At 35.2% G+C, this 23,083-nt stretch overlaps 1 protein-coding gene across 1 annotated transcript in view; it reads left to right on the forward strand.

Moving 5' to 3' along the window:
• Positions 1–23,083, forward strand: part of LOC149796148 (general transcription factor 3C polypeptide 1-like) — a 492,926-nt gene that overhangs the window by 181,497 nt on the left and 288,346 nt on the right. The window contains exons 35-37 of the mRNA XM_089966075.1: positions 3,483–3,696; positions 4,600–5,087; positions 16,867–16,998. Of these exons, the coding sequence (XP_089822201.1) occupies positions 3,483–3,696; positions 4,600–5,087; positions 16,867–16,998 (834 nt within the window). The remainder of the gene's footprint in view (positions 1–3,482; positions 3,697–4,599; positions 5,088–16,866; positions 16,999–23,083) is intronic.

Here is a 23,083-nt window from a genome sequence, read left to right on the forward strand (position 1 = left end):
TCTTTAAATCGTTATGGTCTAGTGTTGGTTTCTTCAGCAGAGGCTTCACAATGGCAGTTTTGAAAAATGATGGGAATTCCCCAGCTGAGAGAGAGGTATTAATAACATCAGTTAGTGAAGGCAATACTGGATCTAAGCACTCAAGCAGCAGTGATGTTGGAATTGGATCAAGTTCACATGACTTTGATGCACTCTTCATCAGGATTGTACGTACGAAATCCATAGAGACAGGTTCAAATGCTGCTAATGGTTGCCACTCAAATTCTGTATCCCAACTGTATGGTGACGACGAGTCAATTGAAATTGTGGTTGATAACATTAATGGAATCTATGAGTTTTGATGTATTTGGGTTTCCGGGACAGTCAAAGTGAAAGTTGAAATCTCCAAGAATAACCAGGTTGCCACCTATCGAATTTCCATAGTCCAGGAGATTCGGAAACTGCTCCAGAAAGAGAGAGTCAGCCAGCTTGTTTTTTCGACTAGGAGGAGGGCACTATAGGCAGAAAAAAAGGACTGACCTTTGCTCCAGTGTGAGTGTGGTTTGGACTAGTTCAAACGATGTGTGGTCGAAATTGAATGTTGTGGTGTGGTTAAGATGTTTTATCATGGTGTTCTTTGTGATGACAGCAATTCCACCTCAGCGAGAATTACGGGGGAACGACTTGATGGAGTAACCATTGGATGTTAGATCCGCACACTTGGGCTCATCGCCTGATGTTTGTAGCCATGTTTCTGTCAGGAAAAATATGTCAACATTTTGGTTGTTGATAAAATTAACTATTTCTGTGCACTTTTCCGGTGGTCCTACTGACTGGGCATTGAATAATGCAATACACAGAGGTATCTCCTGGATAGTTGACACAAAGGTTGTCGAATTAATAGGGATTTGAATTAGGTTATCTAAATTAATGGTTGAATTGTTTTTAAATGGTTGTGCCGAAATAAGGGAGATAACTAAAATTCTTTCTGTTCTACACCGGCCAGCTTTGAAACATTTCTTTTTTCGCTTCTGTTTACATTTAGGTAATGATGAATGTAGTCCCAGTTTGTTTAGTCTAGAGCACAATGTAGTGTGGAGAGCCAAAGAGTGATCATTTAAAGCAATTAATGATGGTCCATCGTAGCATAAATGGGTTGACTGGCTAGTATCACGTGATGGCGTCTAATTGTTCTCATTTCCAAAACAAGGAGATGAAGAAATGCATACGAATTGAACAGCCAATACATAATGAACACAAAAGCTTAGATGAAAACAGGCAACAAGCACAAATATCATGAAAACAGCACTAAAAAACAGAACAGCTGCTTCAAGCCGGTTAAGCAATAGCGGCCATCTTGTTTCATATGTCATTCATCAGAAATTACCTATCTTTAGAGTCACCTTCCTACCAAACTTTTTTTCAATATCATTGTCAAATACAAGTTTCAGAATCAAGGTTGATTCCACCATTTCTGAAAAGTGTCATCAGGATAAGGACATACCTCATGGCGCCACACTGTCAGTCCCCTTTCTTAACATCAAAATTGATAGAAGAGTCAAATGCCTCCATATGATTGGAAGAAAACAGGTTCATATTATCCCTAGTTAATATAAAAGTATTTTTATATTCTTACATAAAATTCACTGTCACCTCAAGCTCTGTTGTGATGTTTCTCTTATTGTAGTTACTTTAAATATTATATAAATTGGCATGTTCTGTATTCTTGCCAAAATTTGTGAATTGAAATCTCCACATACAGGGTTCAAAACATAAAATCCACCATTGGAGAGTGGCATATAGAACAACTTCTACAAGTCAGGACATGAGATTTTCTTGTTAAAACCTTTTTGATGATGTACCACTTGAGTAAATCCTGCGACTTTTTAAAAAAATGCAGTTTATATAAAATTTACCTTATACTTTAAGGATTTTGTACCTTTATCTTTTATTTTATGTAATTTTAAAAGAATTTTGAAATCTTTTATCTTTTATCTTGTAGGACTGGTTGTTTATGTTTTTTTGGGAGGGCTTATCTTCCAGAAGCTTTTGCAATTTTTAACTTGACATTTTTAAAACTTTAGTATGCACTATTGTCAGCCATGATCGTGCTAGCATGTTATGACCTGTACACCTAATCTCATCACTAAGATGATTTTTCGAGAATTTGCCTGCTGTTGTCAGACATCATGGTCAAAATGTACATATTATGCTGTTGTGCTCTACTGTTTTTTTTTTCAGAGTTATGCTCCTTTTCATGTTAAATGTGGATAATTATTTTTGCATTTGCAACTTATTCCAAAGCTTTTAATAAATTGTAGTGACATTTGGAGACATTATTGCCATCAAATATTACATGATCATGCACCAATGATTTTCTAGAGTCATACCTGTTGTGGTTTTTTTTTTCATTGTAAATATTCATTTCTATGATGATATACATACTTGCTGTAAGTGTTATTACCTTTGTATGCATACCTGCTGTTAGTGTTATTACTTTTGTATGCATGCTTGCAGTAAGGTTTAATACCTTTGTATACATACTTGTTGCAAGTGTTATTACCTTTGTATGCATACTTGCAGTGTTATTACTTTTATGAGCATATTTGCCATGTTTTTACCATTTTATGCTTACATACTGTGATATTACATTTGTATGCATACTTGCTGTAAGTGTTGTTACCATTGTATGCATACTTGTTGCAATTGTTGTTACCTTGGTATGCTTACTTGCAATAAGTATTATTACCTTTGTATGCATATTTGCAGTGTTATTACCATTGTATGCATACTTGCTGTCAGTAGTATTACATTTGTGTGCATGCTTGCTGTAAGTGTTATTGCCTTTGTATCCATTATTGTTGTAAGTGTTATTACCCTTATTACCCTCACAGAAGCAGTTGGTGTTGGTGGTGCATCTTTGTCTTATGGATACATTTCTAAATAAAACATTATCACTTGTTCACAAACTGGATTTAAATCAGTGTGGAATAAATATCTCTTAAAATTACAATTACACTGAAAAAAGATTTTGTTGCTGCTGATTGTAATATATATATATTAAATAATGGCATAGTTTGGTAGTTTTCACCATAGAGATAGAAACCTTTAGCAAAGAAAATGTATGTGTGGAAGTTTGAATATTTTTGAAAACTCTGGTGTGTATCCTGAACCACATAAAGGTACTTATGGAAAACAGTGTCAGGGAGTCTCAGTTTGCCTAGCAAAAACATATGATTGAGACCAGAAATGCATTGTTAGTATCACTGTTCCTGCTGATAGGGGTAATAAATCATTGGAATGCATACAGGGATATAGAGGGAGTGTCTTGTATTGAGTCTTCTGTAATCACCCATATGAATATTTTATATTTCTGACATAATATCTTTAAAGGTTGCAATTGTTTATTTTTAAGTTTTAAAATGTTATCTGATTGTAAACGTGTAATTAAGCAGATTGAGAGTTACTTTGAATCACAATATTCTTTTGGCGGTAATTTTCAGATTAATATCACCTGCATTGTGCCTGAGATGTTGGTAAAGGTGGATTTGGAATCTGTACGCAAGTTCCCATTTGGACGTGGTAAGGCGTTTCAGACAGCAAAGCTGATACACTCAGAGGGGGACAGAGAGGAGAAAGAGGAAGAGGATGAAGATGAGAGAGACATGCTGCTGAAAGACATTGAACTTGCAGACCCAGACAAAAATGCCTCAGAAGGTTCTTAACAGTTTTGAAAATTCTCCAAATCAATCACTTCTAAATGTAAATAAATGTATACCATAATAAAGAGTACCTTTTTATATTAGGCCATCTCTCATTCATTGAAAATATGACTTTCATTATATGGACAGGATAGCTTAAATGTACTAATTTAGTGCAGGAGAATATTACGTCTTCTCTGCTATGGCTGCAGGGACTTTAGTTTCAGTAGTAACCAGTTTAGTTTGATCTCCATCCTGGAACTTTTAAAATTTCTTTGCAGTCATGTTTTAAATTCCAGAGCATGTATAGAATGGATCAAAAAGTATTAAAACAAATAGTATGTAATGACTATTAACCTTCATGTATGCTGCTTAAGTCAGGCAAACAAGCACAGAATTACTGACTAATTGAAAAGGCCTTTTTTTTTGTCCTGAGAAACTAGATTGTATATTAGGCCATAAGAAATAGATTTTGTATCAGGCCCTGAGAAACTAGATTGTATATTAGACTCTGAGAAATGAAATACAATATTAGACCCTGAGAAACTAGATAAAATGATAGGCCCTGAGAAACTATATAAAATATTATGTCCTGAAAAACTTGATTGTATATCAGGCCCTGAGAAACTTGATTGTGTATTAGACTCAAAAATGAAATACAATATTAGGCCCTGAGAAACTAGATAAAATATTAGGCCCTGAGAAACTATATAAAATATTAGGTCCTGAGAAACTTGATTGTATATCAGGCCCTGAGAAACTTGATTGTGTATTAGACTCAGAAACGAAATACAATATTAGGCCCTGAGAAACTAGATAAAATATTAGGTCCTGAGAAATAAGATTATATATTAGGCCCTGAGAAACTTGATTCTATAAAATGATTTTCAGCTGATAATTTCTATCATTTCCTTTATAGACAAGACCAAGTTTGATCAGAGCAATAAAGGAAGTGCCTCTAAGGTAGCAGTTGCAACCACATCAATTGAGACGACCTCAAAACCATCAGCTGAAATTTCTGAAGATCATAGAAATGGTGGGAGCTCAAACCAGGAAGTAATGAGAGAAAATCAAGGGAAGGTTCCCATAATGCAGACTGTTTGTAACAGCAGCAGTACTATGGTGTTTGAAGGAACGGCAGGCAAATCTAGAGACATGGAGCGTGAATTTAAATCAGCCTTTGCTTCAAGGACATTGATTTGCATGACAAGGTGTGATGATGTTTCCATGGAAGATATCTTTGTGTTCAATGCACAGGATAATTTTGTGGTTAATTCCTGCTCTGCTGAGATAGTTCTGAGAGGAAGGGAGCATGGTCAGCCACCAGAGCTCCTCAGGCAGATGAACCACAGAGAAGATGTTGTGCATCATATGCTAAAGGATTGCCAGAAAACACTGCCATTTAAGGTACAAACTGACTGCATGCATTTTATGGTTATGTAAGAATGGGCTATAATGGTATATTGGCTGGTTGCCATTGTTTTGATGCCAATTTTCAGTACATAATGGGTTATGCATGGTAGCCAGTATATCTGGTGGAGGAAGAACCCAAGAAAAATGATTGAACCACAGGAAGCTACTGGCAAGCTTCCGCACATACCCATGATTGTCAAGCCTGAGACTCAAACCTATGTGGACTAGGGGTGAAATGATTCATTGATATATCAATGCATCAATACTTTTGATGAAACAATACACATATCAATACAAGAGACAGAGAATCGATACAAAATTATACTTACCGTATGCATGTTATTTTAGTCTCCACAGTCATGTTTAATTATTAGTATCTTTGTTATTCTGTAAAATTATAATCCATCTGAAACAGCATTTAAATTTTGCAGTCACAGGCACTTATGTTTATTAGTAAAAATGAAGAGATTATTTGAGAATACCCACTCGATGTCTACAAGTTAAGATAAAGTGACATGGTTTGTAATCCCCCCCCCATTTCATGCTAATAATCGTAACCCAGAAGTATGTTCAGCATATCCTTTACATTTCAGACGTGTTCCACATGTATAATGAAGTACTTTACTCATCATTTAATAACAACTTTGATGTGAAGTTTATACATTGAATTGTATCTTGACTCCTTTGGTCGATTTGAAAGCTATGCTACCGGTGTGTTGACTGTTGAAATACCAGTATGTTATATTGAATTCTCATTTGTAGTTATTGCTTGTTCCGCTCCAGGTTAAACAATAACCACCAATCAGAAATCAGTGTAGCTTATTCTCTGCATGACAAACAGGAAGTATTGGCAGAGCAACAGAGAGACTTCATGGGAAAGTCATTAGATATGTCTAGTATTTAAACGGAGATGCTGTAAGGGTGTGCCATCATGCGAGTCATGCAAAATTTGAACTAATTTTCGCACTTGGAGAACAGTGAAATGTGAAAATTTGTTAAAAGTCCCACATATGAAAATGTGCTTGGCGAAGTATACAATTTTTATTTAACCATTCTTGTTGAGACATCTGTTTTTTTGGGTAGCAACTGTTCCACATCTTTTGGGTTCTTCTAGCATGACATGAATGGTATTGAATGTAACTTTGATTATAACAATGTGCCCAGGAATAAAAATTATGGCATAGTTTGAATCATTCATTAAAAAGTTTTACAAATGCATATTTAACTTACGGGATACCTGGATAAATCAAAATGTCTGATTCCCAGCGTGATTCTTTACGATTTTGTTTGGCAAATCATGCTAATGATAGTGATGATGACAATAATTTTTAAAGTTAAGAAGTACAGTGGAACCCCGCTATAACGCGATAATTGGGGTCCACAAAATTGGATCGCATTAATATCAGGGTCGCCCTAATGCGGGGTTTTACAGTATTTTACTTTTTTTTGAAAGAACAACTCATTGGCACATATACGTGTATTCATGTCTAATATATATGATGAATAAGGTATCAACACTGTTTACTGTCGTGGCATTCAGTTCATCTATAATGCATGTAATTCCATTGAAAAATTTCACACAGCTTTACAATACTCAGTATTTTTTCCCCCAATCATTGTATCTGAATTCAACGTCCAATATATAGCATGAACAGAGTATCAACACCGTTTACTTGCCGTCTGATATCGTACCGTCGGGGCTTGAAATTAATCAACAAAATATATAATTCCATCGCAAAAAAATGCATACATATTTAAACTATTCAATAATTTTGTCACACATCATTATGTGTCAGAATTCAATGGGAAAAATTAACAGCAAAATTAGGTTAAGAAAAACGAAGCATGTGTACAGTTCATTACATTCCAGGGTCTATGAACAGTGTCTGTACAAATTTCATACTGATAAAATTTTCTTATTTGCGTTTCCGTGTACACTTATCCAATGCAAATTTCCAATAATTAACACTTGTACGCATATTCAGTTGAATGACTACAACAAGAATAATTACCAATCAACACGTGCTTTCAGCGTGCATATAACTTTTACTTCAGATTTTGTGAATATCGAAAGAAACGTGTGAAAACTACTATACTGATCATGGCACAAAGTGCAAAGAACAATTTGCATTTGTGAACTTGCTTTTCCATAATGGTAAAATATGTTTATAAAACAATAAGATATTAATAAGGAGTTCATAAACAAACACCATACCCTTGTAAAACCCGAGAACTAAGCTAAGTAGGCCTGCAATGGTCACGAGTCACTTTTTTAAAAAAAATGTAAAGATGAACACATGTACAATTTCATACACTTTCAATTTCCAGCTAATAAAGCAGACATTATTTACTGGTCAACTGATTGCATCTAATAACACCGCCAAGCCCAACAAACATGTTGGCGGCTTTTGTTTTTTGATGTTTATTAAACTGTGAGAATCTTTTATCAACCACCACATTGTTTGCTGCTTGTTTGTGTATGCAGTTAAAGAAACACATGTTGGCTATTATTTGAGCAATGATGGTATACAGAATTAATTGAAGACAATCACTAAGACAACTTACTGGCTTTACTCACGGATCAGTAACAAGTAACATTTCCAACAATGTTTATTTTGGCATAACACTTCAAGAATCTGGTGAAATTGTTAAATTTCAGAAGCCAAGCCATGGTCATATTATATTCGAAATCATACTTGAACTCTTCCCTAAAATGATAACAAATGTTTTACACACTATTTCTAGTACTTTTAAAAAGTATTTTTTGGGGTACGAGAAAAATACACGTACATGTATTTAAAATTTCAGGAAAAATGCCATGATCATATTATATATCGTATTATACTCAAATTCATACACGATCTCTTCCCCAAAATGATAAATTTTTGTGCAGATAACGAAATGCGTTTGTGAACTTGTATTACCATAACGATAAAATATTTTTATAAAAGAATAGGAAATCAATACCAAGTTCATAAGTAAACCCCATACACATGTAAAACCCGAGAACTAAGTGCAGTAGGCCTGCAGTGGTCACGAGTCACTTTAAAAAATTTTTTTTTTAAAAAGCTGGACGCATGTACAATTTCATACCATTTCAATTTCCATCTAATAAAGCGGACATTATTTACTGGTAACTCGGCATAACACTTCAAGAACCTGGTGATATTGTTCTATTTTAGAAGCTATGCCACGATCATATTATTTTAAAATTCATACGTGAACTCTTCCCTAAAATGATAATAAATGTTTTACACACTATTTCTTGTACTTAAAAAATGTAAGAAATATACACATACATGTATTTAAAATTTCAGGAACCACGTCACGATCATATTAAATTCAGATTCATACGCGATCTCTTCACCATAATGATACTAAAATTTTTATTGACTATTTCATGTACTTTGAAAGAAAAATTTTTTTTATGTGCTAATGAATGTACGAAATTTTGGCAGCCATGCCACGACCGCGTTATATCTGAATTCGCATTATAGCGTGGCGCGTTATAGCGGGGTTGCACTGTATATCAGATTATTGGAGCTGGGAAAATGTTCATGGAGACACGAGTGAGTGATTTTGAGCCCAAAATGGTGTTAAAGATGAGTCAGATGTATATGCTGGATGGACAAAAAAATAGATGGCATGACCCTTTCAGTGGTATCTCAAAATTAAATAAACGAAGGGCAGAATACTGAGCCTAATTAAAATAGACAATTTTAAAGTATAATGCAGTTTTCACTTTTTTAAATCAAATTTGCCCTGTGGATCATGTGCTACAAAACAATATACACATATCCATGTCAGATTAAGATAAATTGAATACAATAAGGGTTACAAAATGTAATTAAGAAGTACATATATTTATTTTAATACCTCTGTCTGCACAAGCAGTGATGGACTAATTACCCATATACAGCATTATGGAACAGATAAGAAATTTGGCATAGTGGTTAGTAAACTACTGATTTAACACAGGAAATTTATGTTAGTGAAAAATCCTATTTTGGAACAGATGTGTCCAAAAGATAAAATCTGTGATCTCTGGAAAATTATACATAACAGTCACAAAGATCAGTTTCCCAACATATTCAAGCTGACAAAGCTAGCTATGTATACGCCCATTCAGAAAAAAGTCACAGAACAATATTGATACAAAGAAAAGGACCAGAGTATGCTCAGAATTAATTAATGCGTTTACAACTAGAGGTGACATCTGTCAAAGATGTTGATTTGAGTAGAGCTATAAGAAAGAGGAGCAGGAAGAGAAAGAGATATTGAAGTTCATATTGACCTATGACCATTTCTTCCTCCCCTCCTTTTTTCTTTAATAAATGGGGATGTTTCCCTTTTGATAAAATCATGTCATCATCTCTCCTCAAATTGTATATGGAAAACAAATCTGGAATTTCTCTTTTTTATGTAGAGATATTTTTAAACAGTGAATGCTGATGTAATAAATAAAATTAGCATAGAATGAGCGATGGGGCAGATTTCAAACTGCTCATGTTTATCTTGTTGTGTAAGTTAAAAGAAAATTGTAGAATAGGACTGGGTGTAGTCAATAGTTTTCTTTCTTCACTGCAGGAAATAAAATGGGATAGATTTTGGATTTGTTCTGGGTGAGATTTTCTTTGTTTGAGGAAATTGCATTATTTCTTCTGTTTTGATGATAACATCATAATGTCTTCCAGTGGTAACTGAGACATGAAATTGGTAATAATATGTTTTCAAATCATTCATGTTGTACAAAACAAAGGGAGTTAGATGGAACCACCATTATATGGCCTAAAACTTTGGATAAAACTCACTGCAACCAACAGGTAGTCTGTTTGAAAGTATTGTTGATATCCTCTCATCAATGAGAATTGCATATTAATACATGATAAATATATGTCTGTCTGTAGCCTGCATACTGGAAATACAACCAAGAATGTCAACATACATGATAAATATATGTCTGTCTGTAGCCTGCATACTGGAAATAACAACCAAGAATGTCAACATACATGAAAAGGCACCACCTTCTTTCCAAAGATGGAAAGACCATCAAGTTCATATGTATATTGATATGTATTGTATAGCAGGCTGTGTATCATGAATCATATCGATATGCGGCACAGGTGTCTCGTTTCACCCCTAATATGGATACATGTTAGCTGTCAGTGATCTGTAAATCCGGGTGCCTTAGACCACTCATCTACCCATCATGCAGTATTGGTAGAGATCATGAAATGGGACTTTTTACATGTGAAACAAAAAAAAAATGAAGGAAGAATTAATGTGAGTGAAATGCAGAATGTAAACCAAATAAATAAATCCACTTAAAGAAACAATGGGCAGAAAAATGCAGAACACAGAATAATAACTCGTAAACTCATACATGAAAATGGATTTGAAAATCTATTTTCTGCCTGGTGCCAAATTTCTGTGGTAGAAAGTGCTTTCACACATGATAATCTGGGATCAGATTCTTTCCAGTTTCAGTTTTTCACTCCATTACAAACTATGAGATTGTCATGACAGACATAATAACTTCCATTAATGTGATGCCATCATCACTGCTGGTTGCATCTGTACAAATTTTATTTGGATAAATGCTGTCTTTTGCATGTACTGCATTATTTTATTAAAGCACATTTTTTTTAAAAGACAGTATATGAAAGCAATATTTGTCACCATCTAACACTCTCAGAATTGGAAAACCTGAGTTCGGTAAATGCATTTCCATTTTGTTTCAAACACATTTCCATTTTGTTTCAAACAAATAAAAATAAAAATGATGAATGGAAGTGATAAGATCAGAAACATTTTTGAGACTACAAGTGAAAAATGATGAGATCATAGCTGAAATGCACATGTGAATGCAGTGCAAGTGAAACGAATTCCAAATGCAAACATGATGCTGATTTAGTAAAATTGTCATATTTCAGGGCCAGCATTAGGGAGTACATCATCTTGTCTGAATAATAGGCAATAGCATTACATTTTTGTAGTTAGGCTGTCTAACACTTTTGTATGTTCAGCCATGAAACTTCACTATGGGGGGTATTTATCACCACAGGCAAAAGCATGGCCTGCTCCTCCCAGTCTGCCAAAGGATCCCTTGAGAGCCCCCTTTATTCCCTTCAGATCCACTGGTCTTGAAGCTTTGGTCCCTCAGTGTGAGTAAACCAATGCTGTCCTTTGAGCCAGTGTCACCATTGACCCCAGCATCCAGGTTACCATACTCCTGATTTTGGGGGTCATTCCACACCTACCTCCCAATTTCATTAATATCTCCCAATTTTTGCAAAGACTCCTGATTATTAAAATTTTCTTCAGTAAATAGAATGTTAAGTTTAAACATTATTTAAGTCAATTTATGAATGTTTCTAACCTTACAACAATTCTAAAATCAGAAAATAAACCACAACAAACAATCAACCACAACAATAAAATTGTCAGCAATTAGTTTCAATCCCAGGAATGATCACTGTGATGCTGTATCATCTCCATTCCCACCAAAGAAACTTACACAAGTGAATTACCTGGCATTGCAGTACTATATATACAAATGTTATTTACCATCATTAAATTAAAAGAAGGAACGGAGAAACATACCATGTACCCTCAAAAAATTATTCAGAATAAATATGTTATTTAGTAAACAATGTTAAATGCCTTTCTAGTTGAGAATAAAAATGTGATATAAAACATGAGAAAATAAGATGCCACATGTTCGGTACATGTAGCTTGAAACTGTATATTTAGGTACTGCTGGTTACAACAAAATAGGGCATCATTTATCTGCCAATCAATTGCTGGTGCTTACAAAACACACACTGTAGAACAAGATTTCTTTGGATTATATTAGAGGGCCTGTCCTTTTCACAAGATGATTGCAGTGATAATAATTAACTGTTAATTAGTCATGCTGGCTTTCTTGCTTGTTTTCTTAAGACTAACCTTTAGCTGTTGTGCAGTTCGGCAACAGCTGACCAGAACATAAAAATAGGGCATGTCCTGGGAGAAAATAAGATGTGTCATGGAGAAATGGCGCATCCTATGAGAATTTCACACTTATTGGACCTGGAAGATCAGTCAATAATTAGTGAAAACAAGGCTTAAAAAAATGCCACAAAAAACCTCCTGATTTTATGTCCCAATCTCTATTATTTCATTCAATCTCCCTACTTGGCTTCTGAAAAGTTGACTGGTATGGGTTATACAAAACCCAACTGAGTTCTTTGACTCTTCATCATACCAGATAAATATATAATGACTGAGCCATGTAGTATGATACACATTTAAGCACAAACACATTAATATACATCACACATGTGCACACAGGAGTTGGCTTTATTACTCATTCAAGATAGCCATCCCTTAAGATTTTACCATGATCTTACAGAAATGACCTGAAAATATGGACGTACAGAATTAATGCAAAAATTATGAAAATGTGACTGTTGGAGTAAAGATTTAATACTGGCTTGTATTTTGTTTATTTTGGATCCAAGTTTCATATTAGGTTCAGTGGAGGTGGTCAGGGAACCAGTCTACCTTTACAAGAGTACCTCAGACACTTTGAACTGCAAATATTTTTTCATGCAGAATGTCTGTTTGATCAAGCTGTTGCTTATAGAATTTTCTAAAGATAGTCTTCAACAAGCAAAAGATGTTCAACTTCAAGGTGAAAAGAACAAGGAGCCTCTTACAAAGTTTTTATTGTCAGTACAAAAGATTAAAAAGGAATATTTCAATTCATGGTAGGAAATAAAGCAGGAAGGGACATGTATTGGTTTGAGTAGGTCATCTTGTGGGAGAGATGATTGCTGTCATAATGTGAAATTGAAGGGGAAAAAGCTAAGGATTATGGTCAGTTTGGAGATAGCAAGAGGCCATTGAGCTCCCCAGGGTTTGGAATATGCATTTTGTGAAACTGTACTGAAGGTAGTTATGGTGTAAGTGTACTTTACAAACATCTTAGTTGAACATGATGTTTACCATCACTGCATCAGTCTTGAATCACACTTGTGAACCTGTTAAATGCATATTTTCCATCTTCACAATAGCATGATACTTTGCTCTACCTTAATGGAAACTGATCGAACTTAGAGGAAAAATAAGATAACTGCCTTACTGAAAAAGTCTTATTGATGTTGGCAAATCTGTAATTTCATTAGAGATTCTGTACAAAATTATTATAATAACCAGGTTCAAACATGAATCTGTCTTTGACAAGACTAATCTCACTGAATTATAAGAACTCAAACATTACTCATTCTTTATTGCTGGACTGTTATCACTTATCTCACTGGCAGAAAAACAGTTACATTTTTTTTAATGTGTGTTTTGCCATACCACAGTTATTGGCCAGAAAAAGTCAGTGAACCGAGGGTATGGTATTTATGGCACTTGGTAAGTGTGTTGGTGGGGATGTTGAGGACCGTTTCCAGATTTAGTGACATAAAGCAAATTGTTGCTTTCTTTGGCATCACCACTGTCTGACTAGTGCACCATAGTGACAAGTTAGAGTATGTGTCTGAAGGGAGCTACTCCTCGCACCACTCCAGATAAATTAAACTGTCATAGCAAACTGCATACAGAGACTTTTCCATGCAAACATTGTTGCTAAAGAAACTCCTGCTTGATTTGAAATGCCAACAAGCTCCAGTCAGGTTAGAAGTTATAAATCATTAAATGAAATGACTGAGTTCTGTGCTTTTTTTTATTTTTGAAGCCTTTTGCTTTTAAAATCAATAGGGGATACAAACAAAAGGGATCATATGCAGATAATATAAGCACAATGAAATCCATGCATTGGCCAAATCAAAGCTCATAACTTTTGTAGGCCACACATCTATGGCATTATTTTGACAGTGTGTGCTTAAAAGATGAGTCCAAGCTTATCCTTGACCAAGTCAAGAAATATAGATCCATGAAATACTAAACACAGGCTTGATGTGCCCAAGGCATACACTTTGGTTTTAAGTGACTCTGTAATTGACAAAGTGAAAAAGAGACCTAAATTGACAGCCATTGGAAGAGCCCAAGCTAATGAAGAGATCATGAAAAGTCTCACTGGACATTCACCATAAGTGTTGTGTTGTCCATGGAAACAACAAAAATTAAAGAAATGTCAAAACAGCAGCTTTTTGTTTTGGGCCTTTTCCCAGTGCTTCTACAAAATAGAATGCAGTTTCTCAATAACCTGCCATAACTGCCTTCACTTTGTGACATATAAAGAGGCATTTTTTATATATACTAATTTCACTTCATACATACCTCTCTCCATACACAATTTTAGTGTTTAATGACCTTAATTGTACCCTCTGTTTGGTTGCACAGATATGCACAGTTAAAATATTGCTGACTAATGCTAACATAACTTCATCAAACTGGGTATTTAATCAAAATGTGACTGAGTTGAACCTTAAATATTGTGACCATTTTGTGTTTGTGTGAATGTAATGTATTTCAGCCAGGATGAAATAGCACAAGATAAGAGTTGTATCAACAAGCAATGTGACAGTAAAACCTCCATTTAAGACAACCTATTGAGGTGGCTCAGTCAGACTAACAACACTTATTTGTTTCCCTTGCATTGCATGGAAATATGGATTTTTAAAAAGAAAATATAATGGATCTGCAGCGAGGATTGTGGTATTAAGTATGACAAGTATGATAGAAAACTATATGCAGAATTGAGGTGGCAAGTTTTACAGCTGAACCCTTTATGTCTTTAGTAACTTGTGAAGGGATGATCAATATATCCCTTATGTTTCTAGAGCAGCAGCTCCTAACCTCTGGTTATGACACAAATCAGGGTTCTCAGCATTATCAGAAATGGTCATCAGAAGAAATCATAAATTTAGGGTCTGGAGGTCATGTTGGTGGCTAGTTTAAGGTTGCAGCAAAAAAGTTTGGGAACCACTGCTCTTGAGAGACTACCCAAGCATATTCTTTAAACATACCTAGTTTTTGTGTTGCAGGTAGGGGTGAGATGGGATGTTTTAAAAATGGAGGCCTGCATGATTTTAGCTGTCTTGAAAGTGGAATATGGTAAAGGAAGACTCAATGTGGCTAGATAGCTTGGTTTTTTGTGTGCCTATCTACTACTTTGCTGCATATCCAGGTTGAATCATCTTCTTGATTGTTTAGAGTTTCTTTTAATTACCATGAAAACTGGTGTAATTCGTACATTATAGACTTTTGAAAATTATAAAAATATCAAGTATTATGTATATTTTTATTGTGTGCTTAACTTTTATCCATGGTTGTAGGTTACAGTGTAAAGCTAAGGGTAATTGGTTAATAAATGTTTAGATAGGTCACTTTTATCCATGTTTGTCATTTGACCTTTAAGATAATATTTGTAAACATGTTAATATGGCCTTTTGACTGGAATTGAACGTATGACTCACATCCTGGTTCTCTCATTGCATCATAGTTTTTTATATATAAGGTTCTGATAAACAAAATTATTCATTCTTATTTCAGTATCAATTTAGTGAAATAATTTTTTATTATGCTCATATAATTTGGGAGGAGTTATTTATTTAAATATTCATTAGAATTACTAAGTGCCCGTTGACTGGATTAAAACTATTTGGGGTTGTTGTTTATACATTCCAAGTCATTCTAGATAATGTCATTGTGATACATCAAGACTATTGGTACATCAGCACATTTAAGATTCTTTGAATTCATTTGGAATACTCAATTCTCTTAGACATGTGATAGAACTTTTAAGATTCTTTGGGATTTAATTCATTATACTGTAAATTTCTTGTAAATTTTAATTTTATACCTTGGAGAATAAAATTGTTTGTTGATTTTACAAAACTTTATGTTACTTACTTTAAGACCATAGTCATAACACATGAGTATACTGGTTCAACACAATTTTTTTAATTTTAAGAGCGATTCAAACAGGCAAAAATTTACCAGATCAGATCCCACTGTTGTGAAACTGATCAAACTTGAGTACATACTTGGCTGTATTTTGTTAATGGCCACCATTTGGAAATGTCAACACAAATACTGCAAATAGCATAGTTTTCAAAAGAATGGGCCTTGCATCTACTACTCACAATGCTTTATTGAAAAGTTGAATAGATGAGTACAGATTTGAATTAAAATGCTTTGTGAAAGCAGGTCCAGGCTTAGACTGGCTGCACATGTGTCACTGATGCAGGAAAATTGTTTTGAGAATAGCTCTCAGATTGTTCAACTATGAATTCTCAATTTTCATTGGCCTAATTATGACTATACAGATTTCCTGCACTTGGTTGGAACGAATGGGTCCATATTTCTGAAAAAGAAATCTTTTTAAAGTGTTTTAAAAAAAATATCATCCACACTGTTTTAAGTATAGAAGGGTAATGTAGATGAGTAATAGAGCAACCAAGAGGAAAAGGCATGTGATTATACCAGTTGGATTGGTCACAGTTGTTTACAAAATTTGTTCAGATTTCTGGCTTCTGATTTAACCCATGCTGACTATATGGTTGTAAATATCACACAACAAAGAATATTTCAGTATGAATAGAATGCATGCTACAGATATTTAATAGTAAAATCAGGTATTCATTGTCTGAGCTAGATTTGGGTCATGTTTTCATTTGTTTTGTTTTTTTATACCCCATGATAGATTTTTATCATACTTTGGATAAATCACTCTGAAGTCAAGACCATTTTATTCTGTGATGTGTTTGCTTGCCTCTTTAACTTTAAGGGTTTCAGATTTACCTCAAATATGGAGTTGATTTATTTGTCTGCATTTCAGCTTGACCTGGAAGATGTCTGGCAGAAGATAAGAAACACTGACTTTCCAGAAGCAGACATTGTAAAAATTCAGAAGATTTATCAGCTCTTGGCCTCTGCAAAAGAACTTGGAATGACATTTTATGGCATAAAGGTAAATTCTTTACCAATAATGACATTGTAAGGCATACAGGTAAATTTTTTAATTACTAGTTAGATTTTATGGCATAAAGGTAAATTCATTACCAGTAATTACATTTTATGGCATTAAGGTAAATACTTTACCAGTAATTATATTATTTGTCATAAAGATAAATTCTTTACAAATAATGACATTATAAGGCATGAGAGTAAATATTTTAATAACAATAATAGCATTTTATGGCATAAAGGTAACTTCATTACCAGAAATCGCATTTGATTGTATAAAGGTAAATTCTTTATCAGTGATTGCATAATTACCATTTTTCCTTGCTTCTTTGATGACCATACTAAATGCTGTGCCATGTAGAACACTTTTATGATTGATGACCATACAAAATGCTGTGCAATTTAGTAAGAAACTGATGTGATAAACAACCATGCTGAATGCTGTAGAACACTTTTATGATTGATGACCATACAAAATGCCTTGCCATTTAGAACACTGATGTGATCGATGATCATGCAGAGTTCTGTGCCATTTAGTACGAACACTGATATGATCATTGACTATGCAGAATGCTGCACCATGTAGTAAGAACACTGATATGATAGATGACCATTTAAAATGCTGTACTCGGGAGTAAGAACACTGATGTGATTAATGACCATGCAAAATGCTGTGCCCTGTAGTAAGAACACTGATATGATAGATGACCATTTAAAATGATGCACCCTGTAGTAAGAACACTGATGTGATAGATGACCATTTAAAATGCTGTACCCTGTAGTAAGAACACTGATGTGATAGATGACCATTTAAAATGCTGTACCCTGGAGTAAGAACACTGATGTGATTAATGACCATGCAAAATGCTGTACCCTGTAGTAAGAACACTGATGTGATAGATGACCATTTAAAATGCTGTACCCTGTAGTAAGAACACTGATGTGATAGATGACCATTTAAAATGCTGTACTCTGGAGTAAGAACACTGATGTGATAGACGACCATTTAAAATGATGTACCCTGTAGTAAGAACACTGTTGTGATAGATGACCATTTAAAATGCTGTACCCTGTAGTAAGAACACTGATGTGATAGATGACTATTTAAAATGCTGTACCCAGGAGTAAGAACACTGATGTGATTAATGACCATGCAAAATGCTGTGCCCTGTAGTAAGAACACTGATGTGATAGATGACCATTTAAAATGATGTACCCTGTAGTGAGAACACTGATGTGATAGATGACCATTTAAAATGCTGTACCCTGCAGTAAGAACACTGATGTGATAGATGACCATTTAAAATGCTGTACCCGGGAGTAAGAACACTGATGTGATTAATGACCATGCAAAATGCTGTACCCTGTAGTAAGAACACTGATGTGATAGATGACCATTTAAAATGATGTACCCTGTAGTAAGAACACTGATATGATAGATGACCATTTAAAATGATGTACCTTGTAGTAAGAACACTGATGTGATAGATGACCATTTAAAATGCTGTGCCCTGTAGTAAGAACACTGATGTGATAGATGACCATTTAAAATGCTGTACCCTGTAGTAAGAACACTGATGTGATAGATGACCATTTAAAATGCTGTACCCTGTAGTAAGAACACTGATGTGATAGATGACCATTTAAAATGCTGTACCCTGTAGTAAGAACACTGATGTGATAGATGACCATTTAAAATGCTGTGCCCTGTAGTAAGAACACTGATGTGATAGATGACCATTTAAAATGATGTACCCTGTAGTAAGAACAATGATGTGATAGATGACCATTTAAAATGCTGTGCCCTGTAGTAAGAACACTGATGTGATAGATGACCATTTAAAATGATGTAACCAGTAGTAAGAATACTGATGTGATCACTGACCTTGCAGAATGATCTGCCCTGTAATAAGAACACTGATGTGATCGATGACCATGTACAATGCTGTACCATTTAGTAAGAATACTGATGTGATCACTGACCTTGCAGAATGATATGCCCTGTAATAGGAACACTGATGTGATCGATGACCATGTACAATGCTGTGCAATTTAGTAAGAATACTGATGTGATCACTGACTTGCAGAATGATCTGCCCTGTAATAGGAACACTGATGTGATTGATTGACCATGCAGAATGCGGTGCAATTTAGTAAGAATACTGATGTGATCACTGACCTTGCAGAATGATCTGCCCTGTAATAAGAACACTGTTGTGATCGATGACCATGTACAGTGCTGTACCATTTAGTAAGAATACTGATGTGATCACTGACCTTGCAGAATGATCTGCCCTGTAATAGGAACACTGATGTGATCGATGACCATGTACAATGCTGTGCAATTTAGTAAGAATACTGATGTGATCACTGACCTTGCAGAATGATCTGCCCTGTAATAGGAACACTGATGTGATTGATTGACCATGCAGAATGCGGTGCAGTTTAGTAAGAATACTGATGTGATCACTGACCTTGCAGAATGATCTGCCCTGTAATAAGAACACTGATGTGATCGATGACCATGTACAATGCTGTGCCATTTAGTAAGAATACTGATGTGATCACTGACCTTGCAGAATGATCTGCCCTGCAATAGGAACACTGATGTGATGGATTGACTATGCAGAATGCGGTGCAATTTAGTAAGAATACTGATGTGATCACTGACCTTGCAGAATGATCTGCCCTGTAATAAGAACACTGATGTGATCGATGACCATGTACAATGCTGTACCATTTAGTAAGAATACTGATGTGATCACTGACCTTGCAGAATGATATGCCCTGTAATAGGAACACTGATGTGATCGATGACCATGTACAATGCTGTGCAATTTAGTAAGAATACTGATGTGATCACTGACTTGCAGAATGATCTGCCCTGTAATAGGAACACTGATGTGATTGATTGACCATGCAGAATGCGGTGCAATTTAGTAAGAATACTGATGTGATCACTGACCTTGCAGAATGATCTGCCCTGTAATAAGAACACTGTTGTGATCGATGACCATGTACAGTGCTGTACCATTTAGTAAGAATACTGATGTGATCACTGACCTTGCAGAATGATCTGCCCTGTAATAGGAACACTGATGTGATCGATGACCATGTACAATGCTGTGCAATTTAGTAAGAATACTGATGTGATCACTGACCTTGCAGAATGATCTGCCCTGTAATAGGAACACTGATGTGATTGATTGACCATGCAGAATGCGGTGCAGTTTAGTAAGAATACTGATGTGATCACTGACCTTGCAGAATGATCTGCCCTGTAATAAGAACACTGATGTGATCGATGACCATGTACAATGCTGTGCCATTTAGTAAGAATACTGATGTGATCACTGACCTTGCAGAATGATCTGCCCTGCAATAGGAACACTGATGTGATGGATTGACTATGCAGAATGCGGTGCAATTTAGTAAGAATACTGATGTGATCACTGACCTTGCAGAATGATCTGCCCTGTAATAAAAACACTGATGGGATCAATTGACCATGCAAAAATGCTGTGCCATTTAGTAAGAACACTGATGTAATCAATTGACCATGCAAAATGCTGTGCCCTGTAGTACGAACACTGATATAATTGATGACCATGCAAGATACTGTGCCATTTAGTAAGAACACTGATGTGATTGATGCCCATGCAGAATGCAGTGCAGTTAAGTAAGAACACTGATATGGTTGATGACCGTGCAAAACACTAAGCTGTTTAGTAAAACACAGATGTAATCAATGACCACAAAGAATGCTGTGCCATGTAGTAAGAGCACAGATGTAATCGATGACCATGCAAAATGCTGTGCCATGTAGTAAGAGCACAGATGTAATTGATGACCATGCAAAATGCTGTGCCATGTAGTAAGAGCACAGATGTAATCGATGACCATGCGAAATGCTGTGCCTTGTAGTAAGAGCACAGATGTAATCGATGACCATGCAAAATGCTGTGCCATGTAGTATGAGCACAGATGTAATTGATGACCATGCAAAATGCTGTGCCATGTAGTAAGAGCACAGATGTAATCGATGACCATGCAGATTGCTGTGCCATGTAGTAAGAGCACAGATGAGCACAGATGTAATTGATGACCATGCAATATGCTGTGCCATGTAGTAAGAGCACAGATCAGCACAGATGTAATCGATGACCATGCAATATGCTGTGCCATGTAGTAAGAGCACAGATCAGCACAGATGTAATCGATGACCATGCAATATGCTGTGCCATGTAGTAAGAGCACAGATGTAATCGATGACCATGTAATATGCTGTGCCATGTAGTAAGAGCACAGATGTAATCTATGACCACAAAAGATGCTGTGCCATGTAGTAAGAGCACAGATGTAATCTATGACCACAAAAGATGCTGTGCCATGTAGTAAGAGCACAGATGTAATCTATGACCACAAAAGATGCTGTGCCATGTAGTAAGAGCACAGATGTAATCGATGCCCATGCAGAATGCTGTGCCATATAGTAAGAGCACAGATGTAATCGATGACCATGCAATATGCTGTGCCATGTAGTAAGAGCACAGATGTAATCTATGACCACAAAAAATGCTGTGCCATGTAGTAAGAGCGCAGATGTAATCTATGACCATGCAGTATGCTGTGCCATGTAGAAAGAGCACAGATGTAATCTATGACCACAAAAAATGCTGTGCCATGTAGTAAGAGCACAGATGTAATCGATGACCATGCAGAATGCTGTGCCATGTAGTAAGAGCACAGATGTAATCGATGACCATGCAAAATACTTTGTTGTGTAGTAAGAACAATAATGTGATCTGTGACCATGAATTTCAATATGCACATTGGAGTTTACAAATCTGTTTGAAATGAAGCTATCCTTATAGTAAGTAAATCTGAAGGTTTATGTTCTGGAGACCTTAGAAATTCTGGTCAGCCTATTTTTAGTGACCTGTCAAATAGAGCCCATTAAATTTCTTATTAGAGTTCTCATGACAAATTCTTTGGTCTTAATGAAGTTTTTCACTTTCATAAATGGAAAAGATGAAATCTCTAAGGTGAATTTACAGGTCGACTGAATATGATCTCATATCAGTGTCCATTAGATCTCTGTTATATCATACAGCTGAACTTTGTTTCAGTTGCAGAGTTTAAAAACTGCCATGACAAAATAAAAGACATTTGTTGTACACAGGTTTGCCTGTATATTCCTTTAATAGACTCTAGGTTGGACTGTATATTCCTTAAATAGACTATAGCTTTAGTCTATCTTTACAAGAATTTTGTTTAAGATTTTTTTTCAGAATAGAGAATTTTGTTTAGGTTGGGAGCAGTTGAGAAATTTTCTTCCAAGGTGTGGGCAGCAGAAGGAAATCCATCCTCTAGGGATGCTGACATTTGTATTAGACACAATAATACTGCCACTTTTAGAGGAAATGGTGGAGATAATGTGATCCTGTCTGTCTGCCTGTATATACATGCACATATAATGTTATCCAGCACCTGCATGGTTTAGATATGGACTTTGGAATGTGATTGGGAATGTTCTGTTACTATATATCGTAGTGGTGGTGGTGGGTGGTAATTTAAATAAGTTTGATATTACTTTCTTACAGGCCTCTTGTTTTATTTTACTGCCCAAAACAAAGGGTTGGACATTGTTTTGGCATTTTATGCAAGAATATACAAGGGTCAGTTTTAAATATTAAATTAAAGAACATAAAATTGCATGGTATTTATAAATTGATGCTTATATTCGTGTTTTCAGTTTACTAATAATAGAATTATTAGTAAACTGTAAAGTAAATTTTTATTAGTAATAATAGAATTATTAGTAAATATGTTTACAAGATCCTGCCTTTTTCCCATTGGTCTGGTCAGACAGGTGGTATCTTAGAAGAATTAAGTTAGTTCCCATTGGGTGGGTTAAATCATGTGAGTTTTTCTATGATGTTGGAAATTTACAATGTGTCACATAAGCAGTAGTAACATTTTGTTTGTTTTAGCTTTTTATCTCAGGGCAATTTTGTTAATACTTTTGTTATTATGTCTTGTGTTCTTGTTGTAACATAAAGACTGCAGACATATTTTATATTGTATTT

Source organism: Sinohyriopsis cumingii, chromosome 7 (genome assembly GCF_028554795.1).
Source record: "Sinohyriopsis cumingii isolate HCF-2022 chromosome 7, ASM2855479v2, whole genome shotgun sequence".
In the NCBI taxonomy this organism is placed as follows: domain Eukaryota; kingdom Metazoa; phylum Mollusca; class Bivalvia; order Unionida; family Unionidae; genus Sinohyriopsis; species Sinohyriopsis cumingii.